Below are 25,146 nucleotides of genomic sequence, written 5' to 3'. Positions count from 1 at the left end.
CCTGCCCAGCAAGACAATGCAAACACCACCATCAATCCGCTTGCCCTGGGGAAATGGGGTTGCAGGGGCTGTTCCTATCAAAGCTGCAGACCTTGGTCCTTAGTGCTCAAGAGGAACAAGCATAGGCCCCGTGAAGGACGTCCCCTTCTGCCATCCACTCCCTTCTCATTTCAGGATTCCCACCACAGAGCCCACAACACTTCAAAGATCAGTACTTTATTTTCTCTAGCTCCAGTGTTTTGCAACTGTAGCAGCATATCAGAAACATCCCCACACAAAAACACACAATTCTCCCCTTCTTCAAAGAGCTGGCAACAATTGAGAGGCAGAAACAATAGTTACTACAGGCATTTGAGAAATTTAAGAAATAACACTTGCTCACCCTTGAAACATACATTGTGCGTCTTGCAGGTAGGAAGCAGCAGTACATTTGTCATTCAAAGACACAATCATCCTTAAATAAAGTTAAATAAAACCTTATTGGCATAACAATGTGTTGGAGATGCAGCTTTATGGGGACTTTGGAGGAAGGTGCTTGGAATAAGACATGAGCATTTTAAAAGAAAAAAAAAATGAAGAAAGCAAACTACACATAGAATGTAACCCAGTAAATAGATTCAATGCAAAGTTAAGAAAACATAGTCATGGGGAGAAGATTTCACCCATTTGGAAAAAATCAGTTTATCGTTCTAAAATAAAGCTTTGATCTACAGGTAGTTGAACCTTAAATCATGGTTTGGACAGAAGAGCTACTCACACACACACCACGTAAAAGTACGAGTGCTGTACTCAGATGGCACTGACTGGCTGCAGATGTCACTCCAAAGACACCAATGACTGAGTACGTGCAATGGTTACACTGAGTTGGTCACCAGGGTGGGATAGTGGGGTGGGGAGGCCTCTTCCTATTTTGCACTTTGCAATGTCAAAGTCACAATAAGAAACCGGACTGCAGTCTGCATGGGGCAACAATACCAACTTTGGAGATAAAGGCCAGAGGGGAAAGTTAATTTCTACAAAATTAACAAACACTTGTATCTGCTCAGTGCTTCACAACTTTCAAGGCTTTTCTCAACCTCCTGATGACCAGGCATGCAGGCTGGCCAAGTGGCTCCCCAAGCTGACTCATCCCTCATCACACAGGGAGGGGCCTGCAATCAGGGCCCACAGAGCTCCAGGGTCCGGTTTTTGCCTTTCCTTTTTTTTTTTTTTTTTTTTTTGAGACAGAGTCACTCTGTCGCCCAGGCTGAAGTGCAGTGGCACAATCTCAGCTCACTGCAACCTCCACCTCCTGGGTTCAAGCAATTCTCCTGCCTCAGCCTCCCAAGTAACTGGGATTACAGGTGCCTGCCACCACCCCCAGCTAATTTTTTGTATTTTTAGTAGAGATGGGGTTTCATCATGTTGGCCAGGCTGGTCTCAAACTGCTGGCCTCAAGTGATCCGCCTGCCTCAGCCTCCCCAAAGTGCTGGGATTACAGGCATGAGCCACCACACCCCACCTTCACCTCTCCTTCTTGCATCCCCCTAACCAAAGGAGTGCTCCTAGAGAAATCAAGTTTATTTTCTAAACACCAGTGAAAGCAAAATCCAGTAGGAAATAACTTGCTTCAGCGTGGCATATCTTAAGTGGACCAAAAGGGGTGGTAGGATAATTTTTTTACAAATTTGCTTTAAATTCTACTTTGAAATTTAGAATTTGATTTTTTTCCCCTGCATTTGCAGAATTTAACACCATTTAACACAAACCCAAGGCAGGTTGAGAGCGGAGATGTAAACATTTTCAACAGCAGCGTGGACTTTATGGCTTTCTACATCCCCATGTGGGTTGAGGCTGCAACTGGTTTTGGGGAGTGGGGGGCAGAGCAGGGAGAAGGCGTTAACTGCCAGATGGGACAGGGCAGCAGCCAAGCCCCACAGCCCAGCTGCAAGGGGCTGTTCACGGGGCACACGTGGGAGGTACCCAGTATGGCTCTTTCCCATCCCTGATCTGAAAAAGGAAGTCAACTAACTGATAAAATTCTTCATCGCTATTAGGGCAAAATCTACTCCCCAAGGCACTGTGTGCATGGTCCCAAGATGGAAATTCTCCATGTATTACTTCCTAGGCAGTAGCACTACTCAAAAGAATCCAGGCCTGCGCCTCCTCGGTGAGATGCACCACACTGACCGTGGTGGGTGGCGGCAGGTCAGGACCCGGCTCACTGAAATGCAAACACACATGAGCTTCCTGCTCATTTTTAAAGACAAGCTCCGGTGAGGGCTCCAAATCAGAGACAGTGCAGCTCGTCTCGTCGGTATTCCCTTGCACGGCAGCCTGGCAGAGCACCAAATGGCACAGCTAGGGAAAACGGGCTTGTATTTTCTCTGAGCGGCAATCTGACTCGGCACACACCATTTCAGAAAGCGAGGCTGCGAAGCCTGTGTTCTCGGGTGACGCAGAGCAGACAAGGATGCAGAATGGCTTCTGGAGAGGGGTCTTCCGACTCGGGCATGAGGGTCCAGGTCAGACCTCAGCCGCAGGGCCCTAGCAGATAGGCCTGGCTCTTGTCACATGCAGTGAGAAGCTGTGACATGAGAATTAATGGTTGGGACAAGACGGGGACAAAGACCGGAGACATGCTTCCCTAGACTGCACAGGGAAACACAGGAGATGAGATTCAGTCAAAACACACATAGATCACGTTACCTGAAGTGCCTGAGTTAAAAGGCTGATGCAGAAATAAGTCCTAGGATGAAGGTAGGATTTATCCCAAACACCTGCCCCACAAGTCGCCAAATGCTGCCTATCAAGGGCTTCTAAGTGCTGACCCGGGAAGGCAGGCATTCACATCACTCACAACCAGGGAAGGAAGCAGTCTCAGCAGGTTTATGCCCAGTCACCCCAATTCTACTGGGCTCCACCACCCTCCAGCGGGCGAGATCCTGCCACCGAGCATGTGTGCGTGTGTGTACACCGCAAGAGAAAATAGGCCAGGGCCAGATCTCTGGTCCTGGAATTTTGGGGAAAGACAAAGGAAAAAGGCACATGAAGGTGGCTGATTGAATTTAAAAGAAAAAAAAGGTAGCTGCAAGTGACATATCATTATTTTGATTTTTTTAAACGTACCTTTTTCCCCCCATGAAAAGAGAAATTCAAAATATAAACTTTATTATTTTACATTCAAGTGAAATTTCCATCTGGAGGGGCTAAACACAGCTGCAGGCCACATTCACTGATTTATTACTTTGGTGCCTTTTTCGTTCACCTGATGGAAGAATTCAACCCTCTTATTTAAAAACATAACAACAACAAAAACAGCTGGAGAGTCCCAGCCGTAATACTAGGTGTAGACACGCACAAGCACACACACAAATTCAAAAACTTCTACATAGAAAAATAAAGGATAAACATTATCCATCTATTTTGTACTGTGTAATGGAACTTTTATATACATAATTTTTTTTTTTTTTTTTTTTTTTTTTTTTTTTTTTTTTTTTACTGTTTTCAGTCACTGTAAATTTTCTTCCCTCCTCTGGGATCTAAGGATCCAGGGAGGAGGCTGCCACAGTGAAGCAGAAAAGCTACATTCTGCCCAGGGAGGAAGAGAAAAAGCAATTTCTCGCTCCCCTTCCCAAGTCTTTCCTGTCCACCACCACCTCAGATGTCCCTGCACACAGCCTTCCGGTGAGCGGCCGTGCTGTCCCCTCCTCTCTCTAAGGCATTGGGGAGCAGAGGGCCCATAGGCAGCACCCTGCAAAAAAAAAAATGATCTAGGTGTGAGGAGAGGGCAAGGGGCTGGATGCAGGCAGAGAATGACTTTAAGATTCTATGATCCCTTCCTTTAGTATGGAGCTCGATTTTCCAGCTGGCGCTTGGTGAGGAAGTACTTGAAGAACTCATAGACAGACCAAGAAATGGCGGTGGAGGGCATCTGGTAGATGACACGCGCCTGGATGCCTTTGAAGTAGCCGGCCAGGCCGTTGAGCTGGTACACCGTCCGGAAGGCATTGGCCATACCCGACAGCCGGCCGCTGATGTTGGCCAGCGAGAGGGCCACGTTCTCCTGAGTGTTGAGAAGGGTCTTACAGACGTCCAGGGGGGTCGTGGCGGCCGCGGCGAGGGCCCCGGCCAGCCCGCCTGAGATGATGTGGGACTGCGGGTTGTAGGTCCGGTGGGGGTTGACCTGCTCCTGCAGGAACTCGTAGGTGATGAAGTGGATGGACTGGAAGGGGATGTTCATGGTCAGCTGCGTGGTGTAGCTCCGGTAGAAGGCCCCCAACCCCTCGGTCCTCCACACCGTCCGGATGCAGCTGATTGCTGACCGGTGCTGCGAGTTGTACATCTGCAAGCGCTGCTTCACCACTGTGGTTGGAACCGCGGGGCAGGCCAGACGGTCAGCGGGTTGGATGTGGCCCCACCCCAGGTCGGAATGAAGCCAAGCCATAAAGAGAAACAAGCCAGTTAGACACCGGAAACAGGCGAGAGCCAGCACACACAGCCCTAGTCTGAGCAGCCGCGGAGGGCCAGCTCCCGGCAGTCCTAGGTTAAAATCCATTTTTATCTCCAGGACTCACGCCTGGAAGGTGGCTATTTCCGTCTCTCCTGCCTGAATCTTGCTGAAGGCAGCCCCCGAACCACGCAGCCACTTCAGACTAGAGTCGCTGATCTGTTTCCCAGATCCTGGCTACCCCTGGTAGGAACCCTCAGGACCCACCACAAAGCTGAATCCTGTCCCCTGTCCCCTCTGCCCTCCTCCTTCCCCAACACATCTACTGGAAGCGTGTCCGCTTGTGTATTCTCAGGGGTTTGTGCCTCTAATGGTAATTCTAGCTTCTGCGACACAGTGCGTTTGGAACAGACACTAGAATTATGTCTGCCCAAGTTCAATGACATTCTAAGTGGAGTTCACAGGACAAGAGGCAAATGAGACTAACTGTGGTACCTTAGGCTCAGGGTTTTAATGGCCTCATGTATTGCCAAATAAATACATACAATGTGCTTTACTTTTAAACAAATAAAGACTGTAAACCAATAGTTATGACAAGGAGAAAGAGTTTGAGCCTCACTTTTTTCTCCTTTAAAAAAGATAAACAAAACCCTTGCTTGGTTACACGAAGTTAACTACCTGTTTACTGACTGGGTCCCTGAATGAACTGTCATAAAAAGAAGCCCAAGATATATAATATGTAAGCGAATGTTTATTTGGGCATTTTTAGGTTTTTCGTTGAACTGCTTCCTAGAAGGGTTTCCTCTCCACCCCACCCCACCCCCCGCCGCCGCTTACCTAAGAATGCCTCTTTCCTGTCCCCAAAACACTGTCTTGAACGCATTCATTACAGGACAAGCCATGAAGGCAGGTCAGTTTACTTAAGGACATCACATCTCTTGAGAAAGATAATGTGTACAAAACAAAACAGAACACGAGCTGTCTTTCTCAGCTCTCTACTTTGTAAATAAAAAGGGGGAAAGGTGTGTGTCCCTCCAGCATGCCTCGTGTGGCACACGATAAAGAAATCAACGGGAATGGAGAAGGTGATTTTCTTCACCTGCCCATCGCGTCAACCTCAGCACCCAGACCACAGAGACTCCCCGCCCACCTCCCAACCTGCCCCATCACAACCCTGAAGGTCAGACCAAGTCCTCTATCTGCTAGGACATGGAGGGTAGCTGAGAACAAATTTAATAGCTTCACCTTGAAAGACAAAAGATAGGCAAACTTATAGCATGAGACTTAAAATGTTGAAACTTTTCTCACCAATTCTCCCTTCTGGCCAGGAACTATTTTCAGATGAGGCAAAAAGGTGAAAAGAGCTCCACAACTCACCTAAAGCCATCGCCAGGTAGAGAATGACCCAGCTGAAGGCCTGCCCAGTGCCAGGCCCAAAAGGTACTCACTATTCAGACACGAGCTGGCTAAGATGCCGGGATATATAAAAAGGGAACAGACTCTGGTCTGCCCAGCTGAGGCTTGCTTCATATTACCCCCGAAATTTAAAAGAACAAAAAGAAGATAATGTGGAAAGAGATGGCTAAAACAAAATGACCCAATGTGAATTTCTGAAGCACAGTGATGGACACATTGCAGTTCATCATATTATTCTCTCCACGTTCACATATGTTTGAAATGTGATCCATAATCTTTCATATTAAACAGTCAAATTGAACACTAGCCCTACAGAATAGCCTCTGATGGGTTCCCCATACATTTGTCTAGGATCGATAAGGGTTAACAAGGGCTAAGAGAGTGAGTGTGTGAGAGAGTGTGTGTGTGTGTGTATGCACACATAGGTTTTAGAATAGTGCAAAAGCATGCAACAGAATCACCAATAAACAGATTCTGGTCCCTAGCTCCAGGGATTCTGATCCAGTAGGCTCGGTGTAGAGCCTGAGAATTAGCCTTTGTTTTCTTTTCTGTTTTGAGGCAGTCTTGCTCTGTCGCCCTGGCTGAGTGCAGTGGTGCAATCACGACTCACTGCAGCCTCAACCTCCCAAACTCAAGCAATTCTTCCACCTCAGCCTCCCGAACAGCTGGGACTACAGGCACGCACCACCACACCTGGCTAATTTTTGTATTTTTCATAGAGACGGGGTCTCATTATGCTGCCCACGCTGGTCTTGAACTCCTGGGTTCAAGAGATCTGCCTGCCTTGGCCTCCCAAAGTGCTGGGATTACAGTTTTAAACCACCATGCCGGCCAGAATTAGCATTTCCCTTTTTTTTTTTTTTTTTCCTTTTGAGATGGAGTCTGGCTCTGTGGCCCAGGCTGGAGTACAGTGGCGCGCTCTCGGTACACTGCAACCTCTGCCTGCTGGGTTGAAGTGATTCTCCCACCTCGGCCACCCCAGTAGCTGGGATTACAGGTGCACACACCATACTAGCTAATTTTTGTATTTTTAGTAGAGATGGGGGTCTCTCCATGTTGGCCAGGCTGGTCTCGAACTCCTGACCTCAAGTGATCCACCCACCTCGGCCTCCCAAAAAATGCTGGGATTACAGGAATGAGCCACTGCACCCAACCTCAGAATTAGCATTTCCAACACCCCTCAAGATGTCTGATGCTGCTGGTCTGTAGAACACACTTTGAGTAGCTCCGAGCACACGAATACCAAAAACTCCTATGTTCACGTCCTTTCTTGAGGCCTTTGATAACGTAGTAAAAAATTCAATTCTCCTGTCTGCTCTGACTGGAGACTAGGAGCCACTCTGCCCACCTTCAGTCCTCTCCACTCCCCCACAACCATTTTTTGTGCCCCTTTGCACATCCCCTACTGCCCCTCCCTGGGACCATGAAACATTACCTTCTGCTGGATTCATTACCGCATCGTGGAGCAGGGTGGCCATACTCCCAGCTATCCCTGCAAAACAAACTCCAGAAAATTACCCTCTGCGATCGGGTGTTCTCAGGAAGTTCCTGGAACCTAAAATCAGACGGAACCCAGGACTTAGCTTTCTAAGAAGCAAAATGTACTACCAGCTCCGCCCAGGTGAGCACTGACTCTTAAAACCCTAAAGTGATGGTGGAAATACGATAAAAATGGGGATGGTTAATTTAGGCACACTCAACCACATTTTAATCTTGCAAAAACATGGTTTTCTTTCTTGCAGTCAACCCTGGGAAAAAGCTAAACCTGCAAGTGTTGGTGGTTCCCAGAAACCACACACCATGGCTTTTTCCACTGTCTAGATGTTAACTCTCTCTTGTCCCTCGCCTTTGTCTACACATTAACTCACTTTGCCCTTAAGCTGGGGCCCTGAAAGGAGATAATATCATATCTACAGCTGAGAAGGGGGAAAAAAGAAAATCTGGTTAAAATCCAGGCTTTAAAAAAAAAAAAAAAAAAAAAAACTGGGCAAGAAAAGAGGAAATCAGGAGAATCTGCATTTTGTACATTTCCAGGGTCAGTCTGCAAAGCGACGGGACTGACCCCATCTGAGAGTCGGGTCAGGCCTGGCTTCAAGAACCAGGAACCTCAAAAGCCAGAATCAGGCCTGGAATTTTGCTTTCGGCTTTGAGTTTCCTCCCTTTGCGGTGACACTGCCCCGTAATTAAAATGACCACGGGAAGGTGGGAGGAATGAGGAACACCAGGATGACTCTTCAGCAATGCATGTAATACCCACTCCCCCACCACACACACACTTATAATCATTCCCAGCAAGATCACCACAGCATACACCACACATTGCAGAAACAGTGCAGGGCAGCACTTGGCATAAAATGGATTCCGTCAAATCTCTTTCAAGGAGTAAAACCATTACGTAAGGCAGTTTCAGCAAAAGAAGGGCCCCAATGTCATAGAATCAGGGGTAGGTCAGGGCATAGCTCTTTAGAGATCATCTCAATAAATGCACTAATGGCCAATTTTTACAAAGCAGAACAAATATCTGCAAACCAGCCAGGCACACTTATGACCAAGGTTGGGTAATGGGAGGAGAGATGCTTTTTGAGCAGAGTAAAAAGAGAGGGGGAGAAGTTATTGTTGGTCAAATCTATGTCTCCATTGTTGAAAAAAATGAATTTTGTCAAAATAAAAGTACTTTATGCTGCTATCCATATTTCCATTCCAAACCCAAACAAGAAACAACAAAAGCCAACCCCACTGGAGAGGAGAAAATAAAAGCTCAGCCCTCCCCAATAAAACATGCCTTATGTAAGAGCTGCTGGCAGATTTGCACCCCCCCACCCCGCCTCTCTCCCTCAAAACAACCAAACAAAATGATTTCAGCCCTTGCTTGCAGAGAGATGAGACTCAGACAAACAGAAGAGAATGGGGGTAAAATTCCCAGATCCCCGGAAGCTTAAGGTGGGAAAGGCCTTCTGCGTTGCGCGAGTCCTTTGTCAGCCATAAAACTTCTTGACCTTTTAAAGCTTAGTTAGATCTTGGCGTTGTAGAGACCTGTTGTACCAGTTTTTAAATAGTCTCAAAGAAGCTGTCCAGATAACTTTTTTTTTTTTTGAATCCAGCATTCAAAAGTTTTGTTTCTATTCAGGGTTTCTCCTATGTCTGATCATTAATTGCTTTTGAATGTTTAAAAACAAAACAAACAAAAAAAAATAGAAAAGAAAACCCACATAACAATAAAACCAAAACACCTCTGTCACTGATTTCTCCCCAGGCTTCAGAAAGCGGAGGGGAACAGAAAAAAGCATGTGTGTGCGCGCGCATGTGTGTGCGTGTGTCTGGGTGTGCATTGCACACACAACTCTGAGTTCTTTATTCGTGAGCAAGCGGGCCGAAGTCGAGGCGGCTGGGTCACAGGGAGGAACACCCTGGGGAGGGACGTGTTGAAGAAGAGAACTTTCTAACTCCAGACAAACGCTTTCAAAATACCGTTGGCTAGGTGGCTGTTTCCTTGGTGGTGGAAAACGTCATTTAAAGTCCTTTTCATGTTTTCATAGCAGGCAAAATACATGGCATGGGCCGGCCCTGCACCCATGATCATGACGTTGACGCCTCGCAAGGGCCTCCAGAAGCCTTCGGTCCGCATGATTTTCTTGAGGGCTCCGTAGATACTTGTGTACCGAGCTTTGGGATCTGGACTCAAACTCTGCATTCGTGTCTGGGAGCGGGCAAGAAGAGAAAACAAACAAAAAATAGAGTTAATCAGGATGGTAAAGAAGGAAAATAAGACCTGGAGAAGGAGAGAGAGAAAAACAATGTCGTAGTTTCACAGGATTTCTCTGGGAAGGAAACATATTTGAAATCAAAATGAATTCTACATGGACATAATGAAATCTACATGAATGTGTGCACGTACATTTCATTATGCTCCATAAAGGGAGAAAGACAGAGAAGGCTGTGGAAGAGGAAGACCTTCCCCTGCCACTGGCAAGTTGTGTGGCCTCTGGGGAATCCCTAGGCCCTAAGACCTTCAGTTAAAACAACAGGGTTGTTGCAAGCAGCAAACCAAACAATGCATATGGAAACCCTTCAAAAACTCAGAGTCCTAGAGAGATGCAGAATTGTCCTGTGGTGCCCACTCTGGTTGTGAAGACTTCTGTGTCCTCACTTATCTGAAACCTCCATGTTCTGGAAGCTCCTATTCAGTCCCTACACCATGAAATCTCTCCAAATCCTCCAGCCCTCACTTGCCTTGTCACCTCTAAATACCTTTTTACATTTCATAAGTTGGTACTTAAATATAAATGGTCTTGTTCTTAATTTCTTTTTTTTAAAGTAAAAGCAAGTTTGTTAAGAAAGTAAAGGAATAAAAGAATGGCTACTCCACAGACACAGCAGCATTCTTAATTTCTTCGTATGCATAACTTTGTCTCCTTGAAGCAGAGACCTGGCTTTCCCCTCCTCTGTCATCCCTAGGACACCATTCAGGAGGGAAAAGCGCTTGCACAGGTGTGATGGTTAATTTTATGGGTCAGCCTGGATGAGCCACAGTACCCAGATATTTGATCTAACACTAGTTTAGATGTACGTATGAAGGGATTTTCTAAATGAGATTAACATTTAAATCAGTAGACTCTGAATAAAGTAGATTAACCTGTATACTGTGGGTACATACACCTCATTTAATCAGCTGAAGGCCTCGTGAGAAAAAAACTGGGTCTCTCTCAAGGAAGAAATTCTGCCTCCAGACTGCCTTCAGACTCAAACTGTAACATCAGCTCTCCCTAAATCTCCAGCCTGCAGATTTTGGACTTGCTAGTCCCCACAATCATGTGGGTCAATCCTCAAAGTAAATCTCTCAATTTCTAAGTAGGTAGGTAGGTAGGTAGGTAGGTAGGTAGGTAGGTAGATCAGACAGATAGGTAGGTAGGTGGGTAGATTAGGTAGGTAGGTAGACAGACAGACAGATACAGACAGGTAGGTAGGTAGGTAGACAGACAGACAGACAGACAGATATAGATAGAGAACAGGCAGAGAGTTAGACAGATAACCTCTCTATGTAGCCGGATATAGATGTCTCTGTCTCTCCTGGTTTCTGTCTGCTAGGACCCAAGGAAGGTCTTCAACCAAAGGCTGGTCTTACAAACCCAAGTAGACTTTACACATCCTATTACCTGTTTCTCTGGAGAACTCTGACTAGTACAGTAGGCAAGAAATACTCGCCAAGTAGAAGATCCACCACGGCTCAGTCCCACCAAAGTCACTACATTCCTTCCTTCCTTCTTCCTCCCTCTCTCCCTTCCTCCTTTCCTTCTTTCCTGCCTCCCTCCTTTCCTTCCTCCCACCCTTCCCTTCCTCCCTCCCCGACTCCCTCCCTCCCCCACTCCCCCCCCACAACACACATCCTAGAGGAGAAGCTTTTCAACTTTTGGCAGGGGTATCCTTTTATCTCCAAACAAAATCATAAAAAAAATCTAATCCTACATATAAAAAAGGAGGGCTTCTCTGATTGAAGATGGGCAAAGGATTCTCTGGGGCTCCCTCTTACTCACTGGGACAGAGAGCCCCAGGTACCCCAGGGCTCGGAGGAACGGTGAAAACCAATCACCTGAATTAGTGGTCATTTTCAGAGTTCAGATTTCACCAGCTATTAAAACCACAAAGGAAATGGACACACCAAGGCAAACTTTATTTTGCCCAGAAAGGACACAAAAACAATAACAATATAAGCAACAATCACCACTGCCCTCCACCACAAACATGATTTCGTAAAAGAAAGGGCATTTTTAATGCTTAAAAAAAAGTAAGGAAGACTACCTCTGATTATAAAATGGTACTTTAAATTAGATTTAGCTTTATTTTTATTTTTTTCTTTGACACGGAGTCTCACACTGTTGCCCAGGCTGGAGTGCAGTGGCACAATCTCGGCTCGCTGCAACCTCCGCCTCCCACGTTCAAGCGATTCTCCTGCCTCAGCCTCCTGAGTAGCTGGGATTACAGGCGCCCTCCACCACGCCCAGCTAATTTTTTATATTTTTAGTAGAGATTGGGTTTCACTATGTTGGCCAGGCTGGTCTCAAACTCGTGACCTCGAGATCCACTTGCCTCGGCTTCCCAAAGTGCTGGGATTACAGGCGTGAGCCACTGCACCCGGCCAGTTTAGCTTTATTTAAAAACTCGCTACTCTGCACCCTTTTTCCTACCACAGACTGGCGAAAACATCTTCTGGCCCAGCCCAAGGCAGCTGCCAAGACACCTGGGCCCCAGGGTCCTAGGGAGGGTAGCCCTGCATCCTTTCGTTTTTTAAAGTGATCTCAATTTTAAGTCTTTTCAAAAAGGATTTGATCTGATTTAATAAGATGATACATTAGGCTAGGTGTGATGGCTCACACCTGTAATCCTGGCGCTTTGGGAGGCCAAGACAGGAGGATTGCTTGAGGCCAGGAGTTTGAGACCAACCTGGGCAACATACTGAGACCTCATTTCAACAAAAAAATAAGAAAATAGCCAGGCATGGCAGCACACCTCTGTAGCCTTGGCTATTTGGGAGGCTGAGGTGGAAGAATCCCTTGAGCCCAGGAGTTTGAGGCTGCAGTGAGCTATGTTTGTGCCACTGCACTCCAGCCTGGGTGACAGAACAAAACCCTGTCTTAAAAAAAATTAAAAATTAAAAAAGGGATATATTATAAGCAAGAAAGACCAAGGGAAGGACGAGAAAGTGAATGTGCCAACCAAGAAGGTATGTGAACCAAGAGAATACCCAGGTCATGGTCACAACACCTCATTCAGCTCCCGAGTGGCTGTTGGCCAGACCAAATGAATGAAGATGTACACACCATGCCAAGTGTTCATGCTGGGAAGGAAGAGGCAAAACTCCTCCTTTAGGACATATGAAATCGCTCAAGTTTTAGAGCAAATAAAGCTTCGCGTGTCACCTGCCTTCTTCTTATATTTGCCCCTGACAAAAAGCAAGGGTACCAGGTGGTACAATGTGGCTGTCAAGAACCCCAGCTTTGGAATCAGAGAGAACTGGGGCTGAATTCAGATTCCATCACTCATGGTGTGACCCTGGGCAAGGTCATTAAACTCTCTAAGTTTAAGTTTCCCCACTTGAGAGAATGGTTGGGAAAATTAAATGGGATAATATGTGTCTAAAACCATCAATATTGTCAGTAATAACACAAGAGTCCCCTGTCGAGGGGCTACATGATGGTGATTCATGGAGAGGCCAAGTGATAGGGTTCTAGTGTGTGACCTTCCAGGGTTGTGCAGGCCACAGAGGTGGGGTTGTGTTTGTCTTGTTCACAGCAGATCTCCAAGGACCAGTAAGATGATTTATTGGGAACCCAATAAATATTTGTTGAATGAATGAATTGATGAACAAACTAACCCAACTTAGAATACGCACCGGGGTGAAAGGGTACTGTGTCTTGTCTCTTAGCCCACCACCCCTAAATAGGAGCCACACTTTCTTGGACTTAGCTATGCTTGCCATCACCTTTAATTTGGACCTTTTCACATCAATGCAAAGTTCACGTGTCACCGCATTTCTCAAGCCTGGGTGTGATCTGCAGAACCACATATGGAGCCAAGGCAACTTGTCCCAGGGGGCCTAACATGGGCCTGTGAACAAGAGGTGGCTCCAGGCAGTGCCCTTCAGGGGAGAGGCCCCCACACTTTGGAGAATGGCAGTGTATCTTCTTGGGGATGAGCCCTGGCTGGAGCCCTGAGGTTTCCAGCCAAGGGCAGGGTCCTACCAAGGTTTTGCAAGCCCAGCCTATGGTCAAAGGCCTTCCTTAAGTTCCAGAGCCCCACTGAGCAGGGCTGGCAGTCTGAACAAACACAGCATGGAGAACTGGCTACTGAGATCGCACTTTGGACCTGATGCTGGCTCTGGCTACAACCCAGTGACCTTGGTCACGGCATCTCATCTCTCCGGTCCCCAGTGTCCTTGACTGGAAAATGAAAGGGAGGATCAGAGCAGGGGCTGAAGATCAGAGTTACCCGGGAAATGTTTGAAAATACCCATCCATAGACACCACCCTAGCACACACTGATTCAAGTCTTCTTTTTCTTTTTAAAATTCCCCAGATGATTTCGATCAGGACTCAGCTTGGGGAACCACTAAGTGACCATCTAGACCCCTTCCAGCCCCAGCCCTCTGCCTGGGCAGTAGGGAATTACCCCTGGTTACCTATGGAGGGAGTGGCTGAGTGAGGGCAGGGGGCAGAGAGGGTGCCCAGGCTGTACAGCCACCCAGCCCGAGGTTGTCAATCTCAATTCCAGCTCTGGGACCTCAAGCAGGTTCCTTAACCTTAGGGCATGGCCATCCTTGGCTGGAATAATCGCCCAGAGAGCTGCTGGGAAACACTTGGCACAGGCTGGCTGTCAACAATGACTGTCCCCATCCCACCCCATGATACACATGAAGCCATCAAGAGGGTCTCTCCTTTACAAAACTGCTCATGTCAGCCAGTTGGAGGCTGGCATCACACCAAAACTTACAGGGACATTTGGGACTGATTTCTCACCCCCTCCCCTTTTTAAATTAGGGGTAGAGCAGTTGGAGGAAACACTACTGAATCAAAATGCATCATTCTCTTATGAAAAAAAAGGTCAACTGGGTATCTTTGTGCTGTGAAAGAAAAATAAAACCTCAGGGCCCTAAACTCACTATGTCAAAGAAAAAGAAAGTTAAGCTTGGGAAGTGAGTCATGCAAAAACTGACCTTCTTTTTGTTCCCAAACAGACAGCTCTAATTTCATAAGCTTACTTTATCTTATGTAAAACGTAGATTTACTGAGTGCAAGACCATGATTCACTTTTCCCAACTCCCTTCTTTTCACATGTAAAATGCAGATTCACTAAGTGCTAATCAGAGCCTCACAAGAATGGTACCACTTGCCTAATGCCTACCCTTCCTCCTTTTATTTTTCTTCTCTCCCTCCTGCTTGCTCTTTCCCCTTTAAATACTGATGTTCCCAGAGCCCTCTTTGGAAAAAGCACAGGACACAGATCCTACTATAACTTGTGTTTCTTTTTCCCGGTGCATCCTCAACCCTGATAGAATAAACCTGTAAAAGATTGAGTTCTGCCTCAGTCACCGCACCTCAGTGGACTTCTCTGTCCTCAGGGTGGTTTACTCAAGGGCAGGCCATAGTTAATGACACAAGCCCCAGTCAGAGGCAAGTGGCCCAGAAGTGCGGAGATGGGCCTGGTCAGGCCCCCGCTGGGACCACTGCAGCCACAGCAGCCAAGTTTGGGGCCAGAGCGTCATTCATCCTGCAGCACCATCATTTCTTCCACCTGCCTGCAGGGAGCACCCACTGAGGTTGGCACCAGGATACAGAGGAGAAAAAACAATGGGGAAAAACAAGGAAAGTGTATGATAACAGGAGGAGGAAACGAACCACCAGCGTGCCTCGAAGGAGTGTAAGGAAGAGGCAAGGAGGGATCAACCCTGCAGCAGCCTCAGGAGAGGCAAGAGAGGCAGAAGGCAGGCGACTAGGAAGGCAGGCAGAAGTGGCCACAGCCAGAGAGACAATATTCAATTTAGTCTCTTTTTTATTTTTTATTTTTATTTTTTTAAGACAGGGTCTCACCTATCACCTAGGCTAGAGTGCAGTGGCACGATCATAGCTCACTGCAGCCTGAGCCTCCTGGGCTCAAGCAATCCTCCCACCTCAGCCTCCTGAGTAGCTCAGACTACAGGTGCGCACCACCACACCCAGCTGATTTTTGTAGAGACTGGGTCTTACTATGTTGCTCAGGCTGGTCTCAAACTCTTGGGCTCAAGTGATGCTCCTATCTGTGCCTCCCAAAGTACTCTTTTTTAAAGCTCCACTACCTGTAAAATGTAAAAATGAAGGCTGGGCATTTTCTATTCCTTGAGGATCAGAGAGGGGAAAAAACATCTGGGAGTGAGTGGAAGCAACTCAAGTGTCCATCACCAGATGAAGGGATAAACACGATGTAATATATCCATACAGTGGAATATTATTCAGCCTTAAAAAAGGAAAGAAAATTCTGACACAGGCTACAACATAGATAGATCTTGACAACAGCATGCTAAGTGAAAGGAGCCAGTCACAAAAAGACAAATACTGTATGATTCCACTGATATGAGGTGCCTAGAGTAGTCAAATTTGTAGACAAAAAGTGGAATGGGGGTAGCCAGGGGCTGGGGTGAGGAGGGAACAGGACGGAGAGTTCTTGTTTGATGGGTACAGAAGTTTGAGTTTTGCAAGATGAGGAGAGTTCTGTGGATGCATGATGCTGATGGTTGTGTAATAGTATGAATGTACTTAATGCCGCTGGACTGTATGCTTAAAAATGGGTAAGATGAGAAATTTTGTTATGTATATTTTACTACAATTTTTAAAAATACAAGAAAGGGAAGTGAGGGTGGAGAGGAGGAAAAAGGAAATGAATGAATCAGGATGCAGAGACAGGGCAGAGATTAAAAATAAACACACACGCGCGCGTGCACACACACACACGCACACACACACACACACAACCGGAGACAGAGAATTTCACAAATTTCTTTTCCTGTCCAGGTTTCAGTTCCTGCCCAAGACCTAGCTTCCAGTCTCCTCCTGTTCGGTAAAATCAGTTTCCACGTTTGCATTTTAGTTCTCCCCTCTTGGAAATGCATAAGCACATTACCATACTAAAGCCTCTGGGAAATCCTTCCGGAAAGAAACCTGTTTCACTTGGTTTTCCGAGGCACTTCCTAAACCTCTGTCTTTAGCAATGCAAGCCTTGGCTCATTTAATAACCAGAGACACCTGACCAAACACACGTGTGAAAACACAGCCGTAGCCAATGGGAACCTAAGCCCTTGAAGCAGCAAGTGCCGAGAACATCCAGGTGTCAGAGAGAGTCAGAAAGACCCCTCTAGCAACTGTGTGGGGAGCAGGCCGGAGGCAGGTGGTTGTGTGGCTGGCCCCTGGAGGGGAAAGAGGGTGCCAAATAAGCAGCTGAGAGGAGCCCTCACGTGCTGCCTGTGAATAAGCATTCCTCCTCTGCACCTGCCTGCAGGATGGAGAAACGTGTCCTGCCCGGGGAATCAAGAGACAAGGGTCTCTGGCCTGACACTGCCACTCCCAGTGTGACCTGAGCAAGTCCCCTCCAGCTCCAGATCTGCTCCAGGACAGTGAAACTCCCAGTGATATGAACTCTGTCTGTATCTGCATCCACTGTCTCCACAAACTCCTAGCAAAGCTAGAACAAAGTGAAGGGTCAGCCCCTGACACCAATTCTCCCCTAAGATGACAAAACAGGAAAGGCCTGTCTCACTGGCCCGTTCTCTCGCTGCGGGGAGGAGGGAGAGTGGAAAATGCACGTTCTGTCCCAGGTGAGCTGGCGGGATCATGTAACAGAAGCTACAATGGCCCTAGGGAGACAACATCCAGCCCAGCCCCCGCCTTTTCAGATGGGAAACTGAGGCCCAAGAAGGAAAATGACTTGTCCAAGATCCTGTGAGTAAGGAGCCTCTGATCCAGGCCTAGGACCAAAAAAGAAAAGAGAAGGGGGCAAGCTGAGCCTCGTAGGGGGCCTCAGGCCCTTCTAGGGGTCCTGCAGAGGTCATGCCACCCAAGCCAGCCATCTGTAGCATCAGAAACTCAGCCACTGACTCCCTGCCTGACCTGGAGACAGCCTGTAACTCCCGCCTCTCCAATCTCTCAAAAATAAAAAACTTTCCATGTTCGAAGTTCACGTGGCATTTCTAGGACTGAGGAGACGATCGTGTGAAATCTACTCACTGGCTCATTCTAAAGCATTTGCCTTACACCTACCTTGAGCCAGGTGCAATGGGGATACAAACAGGAAACAAACAAGCACTGTGATACCATGAGCAGCACAACTCCAGGGGGGCCCAGGGCTGAGCCCTAGAGGCTGCTCCGCACTGTCTCTGTTCCAGACTTTCTCCCAGAGAAAGGAAATAAGGCTCGGGCACCTCGAAAGTTTAGGATAAATGCCAAATGTTAGCCTCTGCTGCCCAATGTCTGCTTCAGAATTCAAAATCAAACCAGTGTTTTCTCTTGTCTGTCAACTGTCCCCAGCTAGCACTGACATTCACTAAATAAACCACAGTAAAATGCGGGGCCAAGCCCAGCCCCCTCCGTTTTCCAAGCCTCACCCTGCAGCCCCCTGGCCAGCAGCTCTCCCATGTCCACCATGAGCCCATCCAGAGCTCTACGCTCCTGCTTCACTGGGGTCTGCTGAGGACACTCTCAAGACACCAAGAAGCCAACTCCCATCCACAATTGTCTAGAAAGGATCAGACCAAGGAGCTGGTTCCTGCAGAGCCCTCCCTCACTGAAACTCCACGCCACAAATCACAGCGGGAGGCCCAGGAGGAAAAGCATTTGGCACCATGCTTTATGGAAAGGATTGTCTTCCTAAGTAAAGCCACAAACCCCATCTAGGCCTTGGAAAGCCCTGTCTCACCTTCCAGCATCCTTAGAAGGCACACACTACAAATGCAGAAACCCAGACCACATCAAGGAGCACCACGCACACAAAAACCGTTGGCGCTCCCCGTCCAAAACCACCCATTCTCCATCCAAAACCACCAGCCTTCCTCACTCAAACCTGCTCCCTTCCTAGGCTCCTTGACAGAAGAGGGACTCTTAACAGGGCTTTGGATAGTCCCACCCTGGCCCTTTGAAAAGCCATGTAAAAATCATGCAAAATTGGCCAAGCGTGGTGGCTCACACCTGTAATCCCAGCACTTTGGGAGGCCGAGGCGGGCAGATTACCTGAGGTCAGGAGTTCGAGACCAGCCTGGCCAACATGGCAAAATCCCATCTCTACTAAAAATATAAAAATTAGCCAGGTGTAGTGGCACACGCCTGTAATCCCAGCTACTCAGGAGGCTGAGGCAGGAGAATCGCTTGAACTCAGGAGGTGGAGGTTGCAGTGAGCCAAGATCGCACCATTGCACTCCAGCCTGGGTGACAGAGTGAGAATCTGTCTCAAAAAAAAAAAAAAAATCATGCAAAATAAGCAGGAGGACATCACTCAGCATCATTCCCACACATCGCAGGCAAGAGCAGAGCAGCACAAATAATCCTTTAACTGCAGCTCTCAGAGTACAACTAACTTTATCCCTAAGTTGAAGATTCCAAATCATGTCTTTTTCTAACATCTCCCAAACTGGCAAAAATAAATACACAAAGAGAATATACATATAATACATATACATACACACACACACATATATACACATATATACATATACACACATATATATACACATGCATATATACATATGTATATACATACATATACATATATGTATGTTTTTAATGAAAAGGAAAATTTGAGCTGGGTGCAGTGGCTCACACCTGTAATCCCAGCACTTTGGAAGGCCAAGGCAGGTGGATCACTTGCTGCCAGGAATTCAAGCCCAGTCTGGACAACATAGCAAGACCCCATCTCTTCAGAAAATAATTTTTTTAAAAAATTAGCCAGGCATGGTGGGTGCCAGTAGTCTTAGCTACTTGGGAGGCTAAGGTGAGACGATCACTTGAGCCCAGGAGACTGAGGCTGCAGTGAGCTATGATCATGTCACCGCACTTCAGCCTGAGAGAGAAAGACTCTGTTGCAAAAAAAAAAAAAAAAAAAATTGGTGCTCTTAATGTTTTGAAACCAGCAACAGAAAAATGATTCCCCTAAAAGTAGTCATTGCCCCCACTTCAAAAAAGGGGGGGATGGGGTGGGAAAACAAATGCCTATCAGAATACACGGCGGGAGACTCAAGCAGAGTTAGAGGAACATACATTCTGAAAAAAGCTTCCTGCTCATCTGAAAAGTCTCTGGTGAAAACTACCATTTTGGAACAAGCAAAGAGCCCAACTAGCTTGCTAGAAAGTCAGCCAGAAAAGCTATACCAAGACAAAATGAAGAGTTGAGACCTGGTGGAAAACACTTCAACTAAATCAGGTCTACGTGGCTTTCCCTGCCTCACCTACAGGAAGGCCTAGACTTCCTTCAGCGTTCAGGTCACCCTGATGTTGGAGGAGGGAGAAAGTGGGTTCATATGTGTGAGAACAAACCATAAAGGCTCCTCTGTCTTTCCACCGATGTCCCCGAATAGTCCCAGTTTTCAGAAGGGTCACATTTGTCCTTCTGAAAAGACCAGCCACAGTCTCACCTCCTGGTCATCTGCCGCCTCTGAAGTGGACCACAGAGGATTCCTGCCACCTGTCATTGATGCTCTCCAGACACAGTCCTGAAACCTTCAGGGTCTACTGGGGCTTCAGGAGGCACTGCTATTGCTAGGGGCAAAAGACTCAGTGAAGAGTTTTCATTGCACATTTGGTAGAAAATAGCGATTCTGCTAAGATAGCAATAATCAAGTTCCTCAGCCTCCCAGGAGAGAAGACCCAGCACCAAACCCCCCTTCTCCTTGGAATACGCCACAGCAGGATGTGCTATAGGGTAGAGATCCAGAGTCCAGATCACATCCAACCTGGAGAAGGTGGCTGGAAGGAAGCCATTTGAACAGCCACCTAGAAAAAGGAAGAGTATGTCAAGCTGTAAGAATTACAGCTGTCACTACAATCTCTTCTACACTATTTCATTTTGTGACTATGTACATATGTTACTTTGACTGGGAAAGAAAAAGACAAATTTGGCATGGAGAGGAAGAAAACAATTCCCGCTGCAGGAGGATGTGAACATGCTGGTGCATCTGGGGAATGAGGACCTGTGGCCGGAGGGTCTGGTGTGCAGAGAAGACAGCAGTCAGGTGAGGGTAGAGAAGCAGCCTCAGACTTAGGAGAGAAGCTGCCACCTTAGATGATCAATTATTGTTTGCTGGAAGAAAGGTAGGGTGGGGCTAGACCATGCAAGGCCCTGAATACCTTGCTGGAGTGTGTGGAATTTACTTTATGATCAGGTGTCTTCCATGGCTATGAATCGCACCCAACAGCAATATGATGGGAGCTGTGAAAAGCCATGCAGTAAGCAAGACAGACAGGCTCTCCAATATCTGGGAGAAAGCAACAGGCCGTGCAACAGAAGCCTTCCCTACCAGGCCCCTGGACAGGCTGGTCGCTCTCTCCAAAGCTGCAGCTGCTTGCCAGGCCACCACTAACATCACATACCAGTTAGATTTCCCTCTCCGCCCACTGGCAGCAGCTCCCAGCCTTGCCTGTAGTTCAGAGGGTGCCATTCCCACATCCCCCGACCCTAGGAACCCAATCTGGTCTCCACCCCTTCTCTAGAAAAGCCTCCAATGGATGGAAGGGTCTGTGCCTGGCCCATGCCCAGTGTACCCAGAACACACCCAGAATATCCCATATGTGGCCCACCAAAAAGGATTAAGTTATCTCTGCCCTACAGGTGGGGCAAATTCCAAAGATGCCAGATAACAGGACTAAGATTTCATGAGTGCAACTGGTGACCTCACTGCGAGACAGAAAGGGAAGGGACTACCCTGGACTGGAGGGGGAACTGAGCTGCCAGTCTCTCCTGCCCAGCTTCCCTGCCCTGCCCTGCCCTGGTAAGAGGGACAGGGCCTGAGTCACAGTTCTTTCTCATCCTGCATCTGGCACTGATACATTGTATGGCCTCAGGTCAATCAACTCGCTTCCCTGAACCTTCAACCCTTCTATTTACAAAATAATTATAACAATAAAAACAGCAATATTAGCAACCAGTTATCCCCATTCTACAAATGGGGAAACTGAGGCACAGAGACCAAATGACTTGCCTCAAGGTCACAAAGTACAGAAGGAAGACTAGAAAGAAGCCAGGCGGTCGGCCAGAGTCATGCTGTTAACCACTAGGCTATCCTATCTCTCACAAAGGGATGGACGCTAAAGGATCCCAGGTGATCTTCAACTTCCCTTTTGTCCCAATATGCTCTGTTTCTACAACATGCTAAGTCCCATGGATGCCACCTCCTCTGTGCCTGACCTTGGGGAAGACCCTATGTCAGAGTCACCTAAATCCTTACTTGTTAATGTCCACAAAACCCCTGAGGGCTGTGTCTATGCCCAGCTGCAAGAGTGTAACTTACAGGCAAAGTCAACAGCCCTGACCCGTGGAGGTCACACAACTTATCTGTTCCACCACCCTGGTCATCACGAGACTGGGCAATAGTGGTTGGTTCAATACAAACCCATTCTGTCTCCTAAAGAAGCGCTTGAGACATTAACAAGCTGAGGTCACAGAGGGGCATCTTGACAGACGAAAGCCTGGCACTCCGTCAGTATTCAAAGGCTAAGGCTGAAATATTCCAACAGTCACGGTGCTTTCAAGAGAGAATTGAATTCACTGCTAGTAAGCTAGACTACCCAGGGCCTCCCCTTGACTCTGCCAGCCTTGTCAATGTCACCGGCCCATAAACATTCCACTCATAAGTAAGGAAGAAATGCCTCATCCTCAAAATTGTTTGGTTTTTTTTGTTTTTTGTTTTTTTCTTTTTTGAGACGGAGTCTCATTCTGTTGCCCAGGCTGGAGTGCAATGGCGTGAACTTGGCTCACTGCAACTTCCAGCCCCCGGGTTCAAGCGATCTCCTGCCTCAGCCTCCCGAGTAGCTGGGATTACAGGCGCATGCTACCGCACATGGCTAATTTTTGTGTTTTTTGGTAGAGACTGGGTTTCGCCATGTTGTCCAGGTTGGTCTCAAACTCCTGACCTCAGGTGATCCACCCACCTCGGCCTCCCAAAGTGCTGGGATTACAGGCGTGAGCCACTGCACCCAGCCAAAATTGTTTTCCTTTTGTATATAGACACACTCACTGAAGCGTCACAAAGCTGCGCAGAAGAACAAATTTAACACAAGAGTCCACGTCAAAGCACCGTACATGCACATCAACCCATGAGTGGGGAGATAAGAGGAGTATCCAGGCACCTAGAGTACGTTCACAGACTCCACACAAGGCTCCCGCCCCGCTCCACGCTGCAGCCCGGCAGCTCTGCCATCATCGGTTTTGCACGATGGGGCTCCCTGTGAGCTTTCTTTTGCTTTCAGTTCCCCTACCCCTCCAACCTCCCCAACTTTGTTCTGCCAGTGAGCAAACAGTTAGACTTGCCCGGGCTCCCCTACTGCCAGACTCGCCCCTCTGACCAACTTGCTACCATATTTTGCTGAAAATCCCAATCACAGAATCTCAAAGAAACTGAGTTCAACCACCCACCCAATGCTCAAAGACCGTCTCTGCCCATAAGTAACGTACGTTCTGGTTGGGGAAACTAGGTGCCATGGGGAAGGGGTTGGGATAGGATGGGAAGGGCGTCAAACAGTCAATAAAGACCTCCCAGGTAAGACAGCGTTCCTTCTGGGCACGTGGCCTGGGGTAGCAGGAAAAGCCAGAGGGACCAGCTTTGAAGCTCATCCAGTCACTCAACCATTATATAGAGAGCTTCTACCCCACGCCAGCCACATGCCTGAGAGCACAAAGACAAGCCCGGTTCCCACCTACCACAAGGTCAAAATCCTATTCTATTTTTCAGCTATATGAACTTGGATAAGTAACTTAACTTCTCTGAACTTCAGTTCTCTCGTCTGTAAAATCCCCTAACCATGCTTCCTGAGATGAACGAGAAATCCTTGCATTCACCTAGTGGAGTACAGTAGGTACTCAATAAATGTTTATCTTCATCGGAACTATTTTTAGAAAGGCTCCAGTATATTCCCTACCTGGTAGGGAGAAAACCACCACCTAGGTTAATCAAAATGGCTTAAATTATCATTAAGAACCACAGAACTAGCTTAATCTTGCTAGAAGGTGTGGGTGTTTTTCTCTACTTGCTGATAAATGGCCTGTATGGCCCAAAGAACAGTATTGCAGGTTTGAATTGAATCCCTCCCTTTGGACTACAGAAGAAAATGGCTAAATCAAACAATAGATCCTGGAGTCCCAGGAGGAGGCTACCAGCCACAGGGCACTGGTGTTGGGAACTCCAGGTCACAGTTCCTGCAGCATCACAAGGAAGGGACAGAAATAAAACCCCATGGTGACCCTAGGTCCCCCCCAACACACCTTTTAGTTTCTGATGGAATATATAGGCCCAGGACCTCAAAGCTGGAAGGACAGGCTTGGAGACCCCTCTGTATCTAAATCCTAGCTCTGTGGCTTCCTCCTCAATGTGTGTCCTTGGGCGACTCACTTCAGTTCTCTGCCCCCGTTTTCTTATCTGTAAGTGGGGCTCCTAATGGCACCTACTGCCTAAAGTCTCTGTGAGGATTCAAGGAAAAGCCCTTTGCATGGGGTCTGGTGGACAGCTGCCTGCTGCTTTTATTTCTGCTTTTTTTTTTTTTCCTTTGGATAAACAGCAAAAAAGACGTCATTCTTAGCAATGACGTCATTTTTACCAATTCCTTCCTGACTCACTGCCTAGCAGCAGGATCTGCCCTGGTTGGGAGTACTCTCACCTGTACTCACTACACACAACACTAGGATGTGGCAGGACCACCTGAGCAGCCCTTCCCTTCAGCTGCCCCAACTCACAGAAGGGAAACCAAGGCCCCAAAGAGCAAAGGGACTCGCACATGGTGGCCCCCTAAGGGACTCTGACCCCTCCCCATTCACCTTTCTTCACTAACCATTTCTAAATGGATGGCCTAGGCTGCTTAAATTAATCCTGATTATGTAACAAAGAAAACTTAGATAGCTGGCAGAGAGGTGGGGGAGGGAAATCACTATTATCAGTTTACACTGGCACAGAGGCCCAGACAAAAGTGCTCTGGGAAGTTCACTCACCTGCTCAGAGCCAAGGGCAGCTCTGGGGACCTTTGACCAGTGCTGAAGTCCAGGCCAGGGCTAGGCAGGGACCTTGAGGGCCAAGATTCCCGACACTGCTGACTGGTCTGGTGTGGCCAAGTTCATACTATGGAAAAGGCCCTCCCTGCTGCTGAGAGCTGGCTCGCCTCTGAACTATAGGGAGACCAGCCCTGGGGGCAACAGCCAGAGGCCGCCCAAGTTCAGCTATAGGACTGGGCACCAAGAAGCCCATGCTCCACAGCAGCCCTGGAGGACCTAGGCTCCCCCCAGCCCGTGGGTGCAGGCATGCTCTCTGGTCCCTTGGAATCTGGGTACTACAGGGCACAGATATTTACACCAAGTGTGTCTCACTAGACCAAACAGCAGGGCTCCCCAAACTGTACACCTAGGTAAGATGGACACAGCCCTGTTCCAAGTTAGAACACCTAAATTCTGTCCAGCTCTACCACCCAATCCCTCAGCAACTGCACAATCATTTCACCTAGCTGCGCGTAAGCTGTCCACACTGGACAGGCCAGGGAGCCAGGCACCTCAGAAACCCATGCTGTCTCCCAAGCCAGGTGTGGTCCTCCCAG

At 47.7% G+C, this 25,146-nt stretch overlaps 1 protein-coding gene across 3 annotated transcripts in view; it reads right to left on the bottom strand.

Moving 5' to 3' along the window:
• Positions 1-200: 200 nt before the first annotated feature.
• The window catches only part of SLC25A37 (solute carrier family 25 member 37), a 46,645-nt gene continuing 21,699 nt past the window's right edge, over positions 201-25,146 (bottom strand). Inside the window, exons 2-4 of one of the 3 annotated variants that reach the window (XM_003823574.6) lie at positions 9,314-9,542; positions 7,281-7,337; positions 201-4,344 (exon numbers count right to left, since the gene is read on the bottom strand). In XM_003823574.6, coding sequence (XP_003823622.1) covers positions 3,824-4,344; positions 7,281-7,337; positions 9,314-9,542 — 807 coding nt within the window. In that variant the 3' untranslated portion in view covers positions 201-3,823. Of the gene's footprint in view, positions 4,345-7,280; positions 7,338-8,741; positions 9,093-9,313; positions 9,543-25,146 lie in introns of those variants that run through there. The other 2 variants (XM_034965845.3, XM_024929830.4) reach the window with 2 other exon arrangements.

Source organism: Pan paniscus, chromosome 7 (assembly GCF_029289425.2).
Source record: "Pan paniscus chromosome 7, NHGRI_mPanPan1-v2.0_pri, whole genome shotgun sequence".
In the NCBI taxonomy this organism is placed as follows: domain Eukaryota; kingdom Metazoa; phylum Chordata; class Mammalia; order Primates; family Hominidae; genus Pan; species Pan paniscus.
The sequence above is the reverse complement of the archived record's forward strand: the minus strand, read 5'-3'. Positions and strand labels throughout refer to the sequence as shown.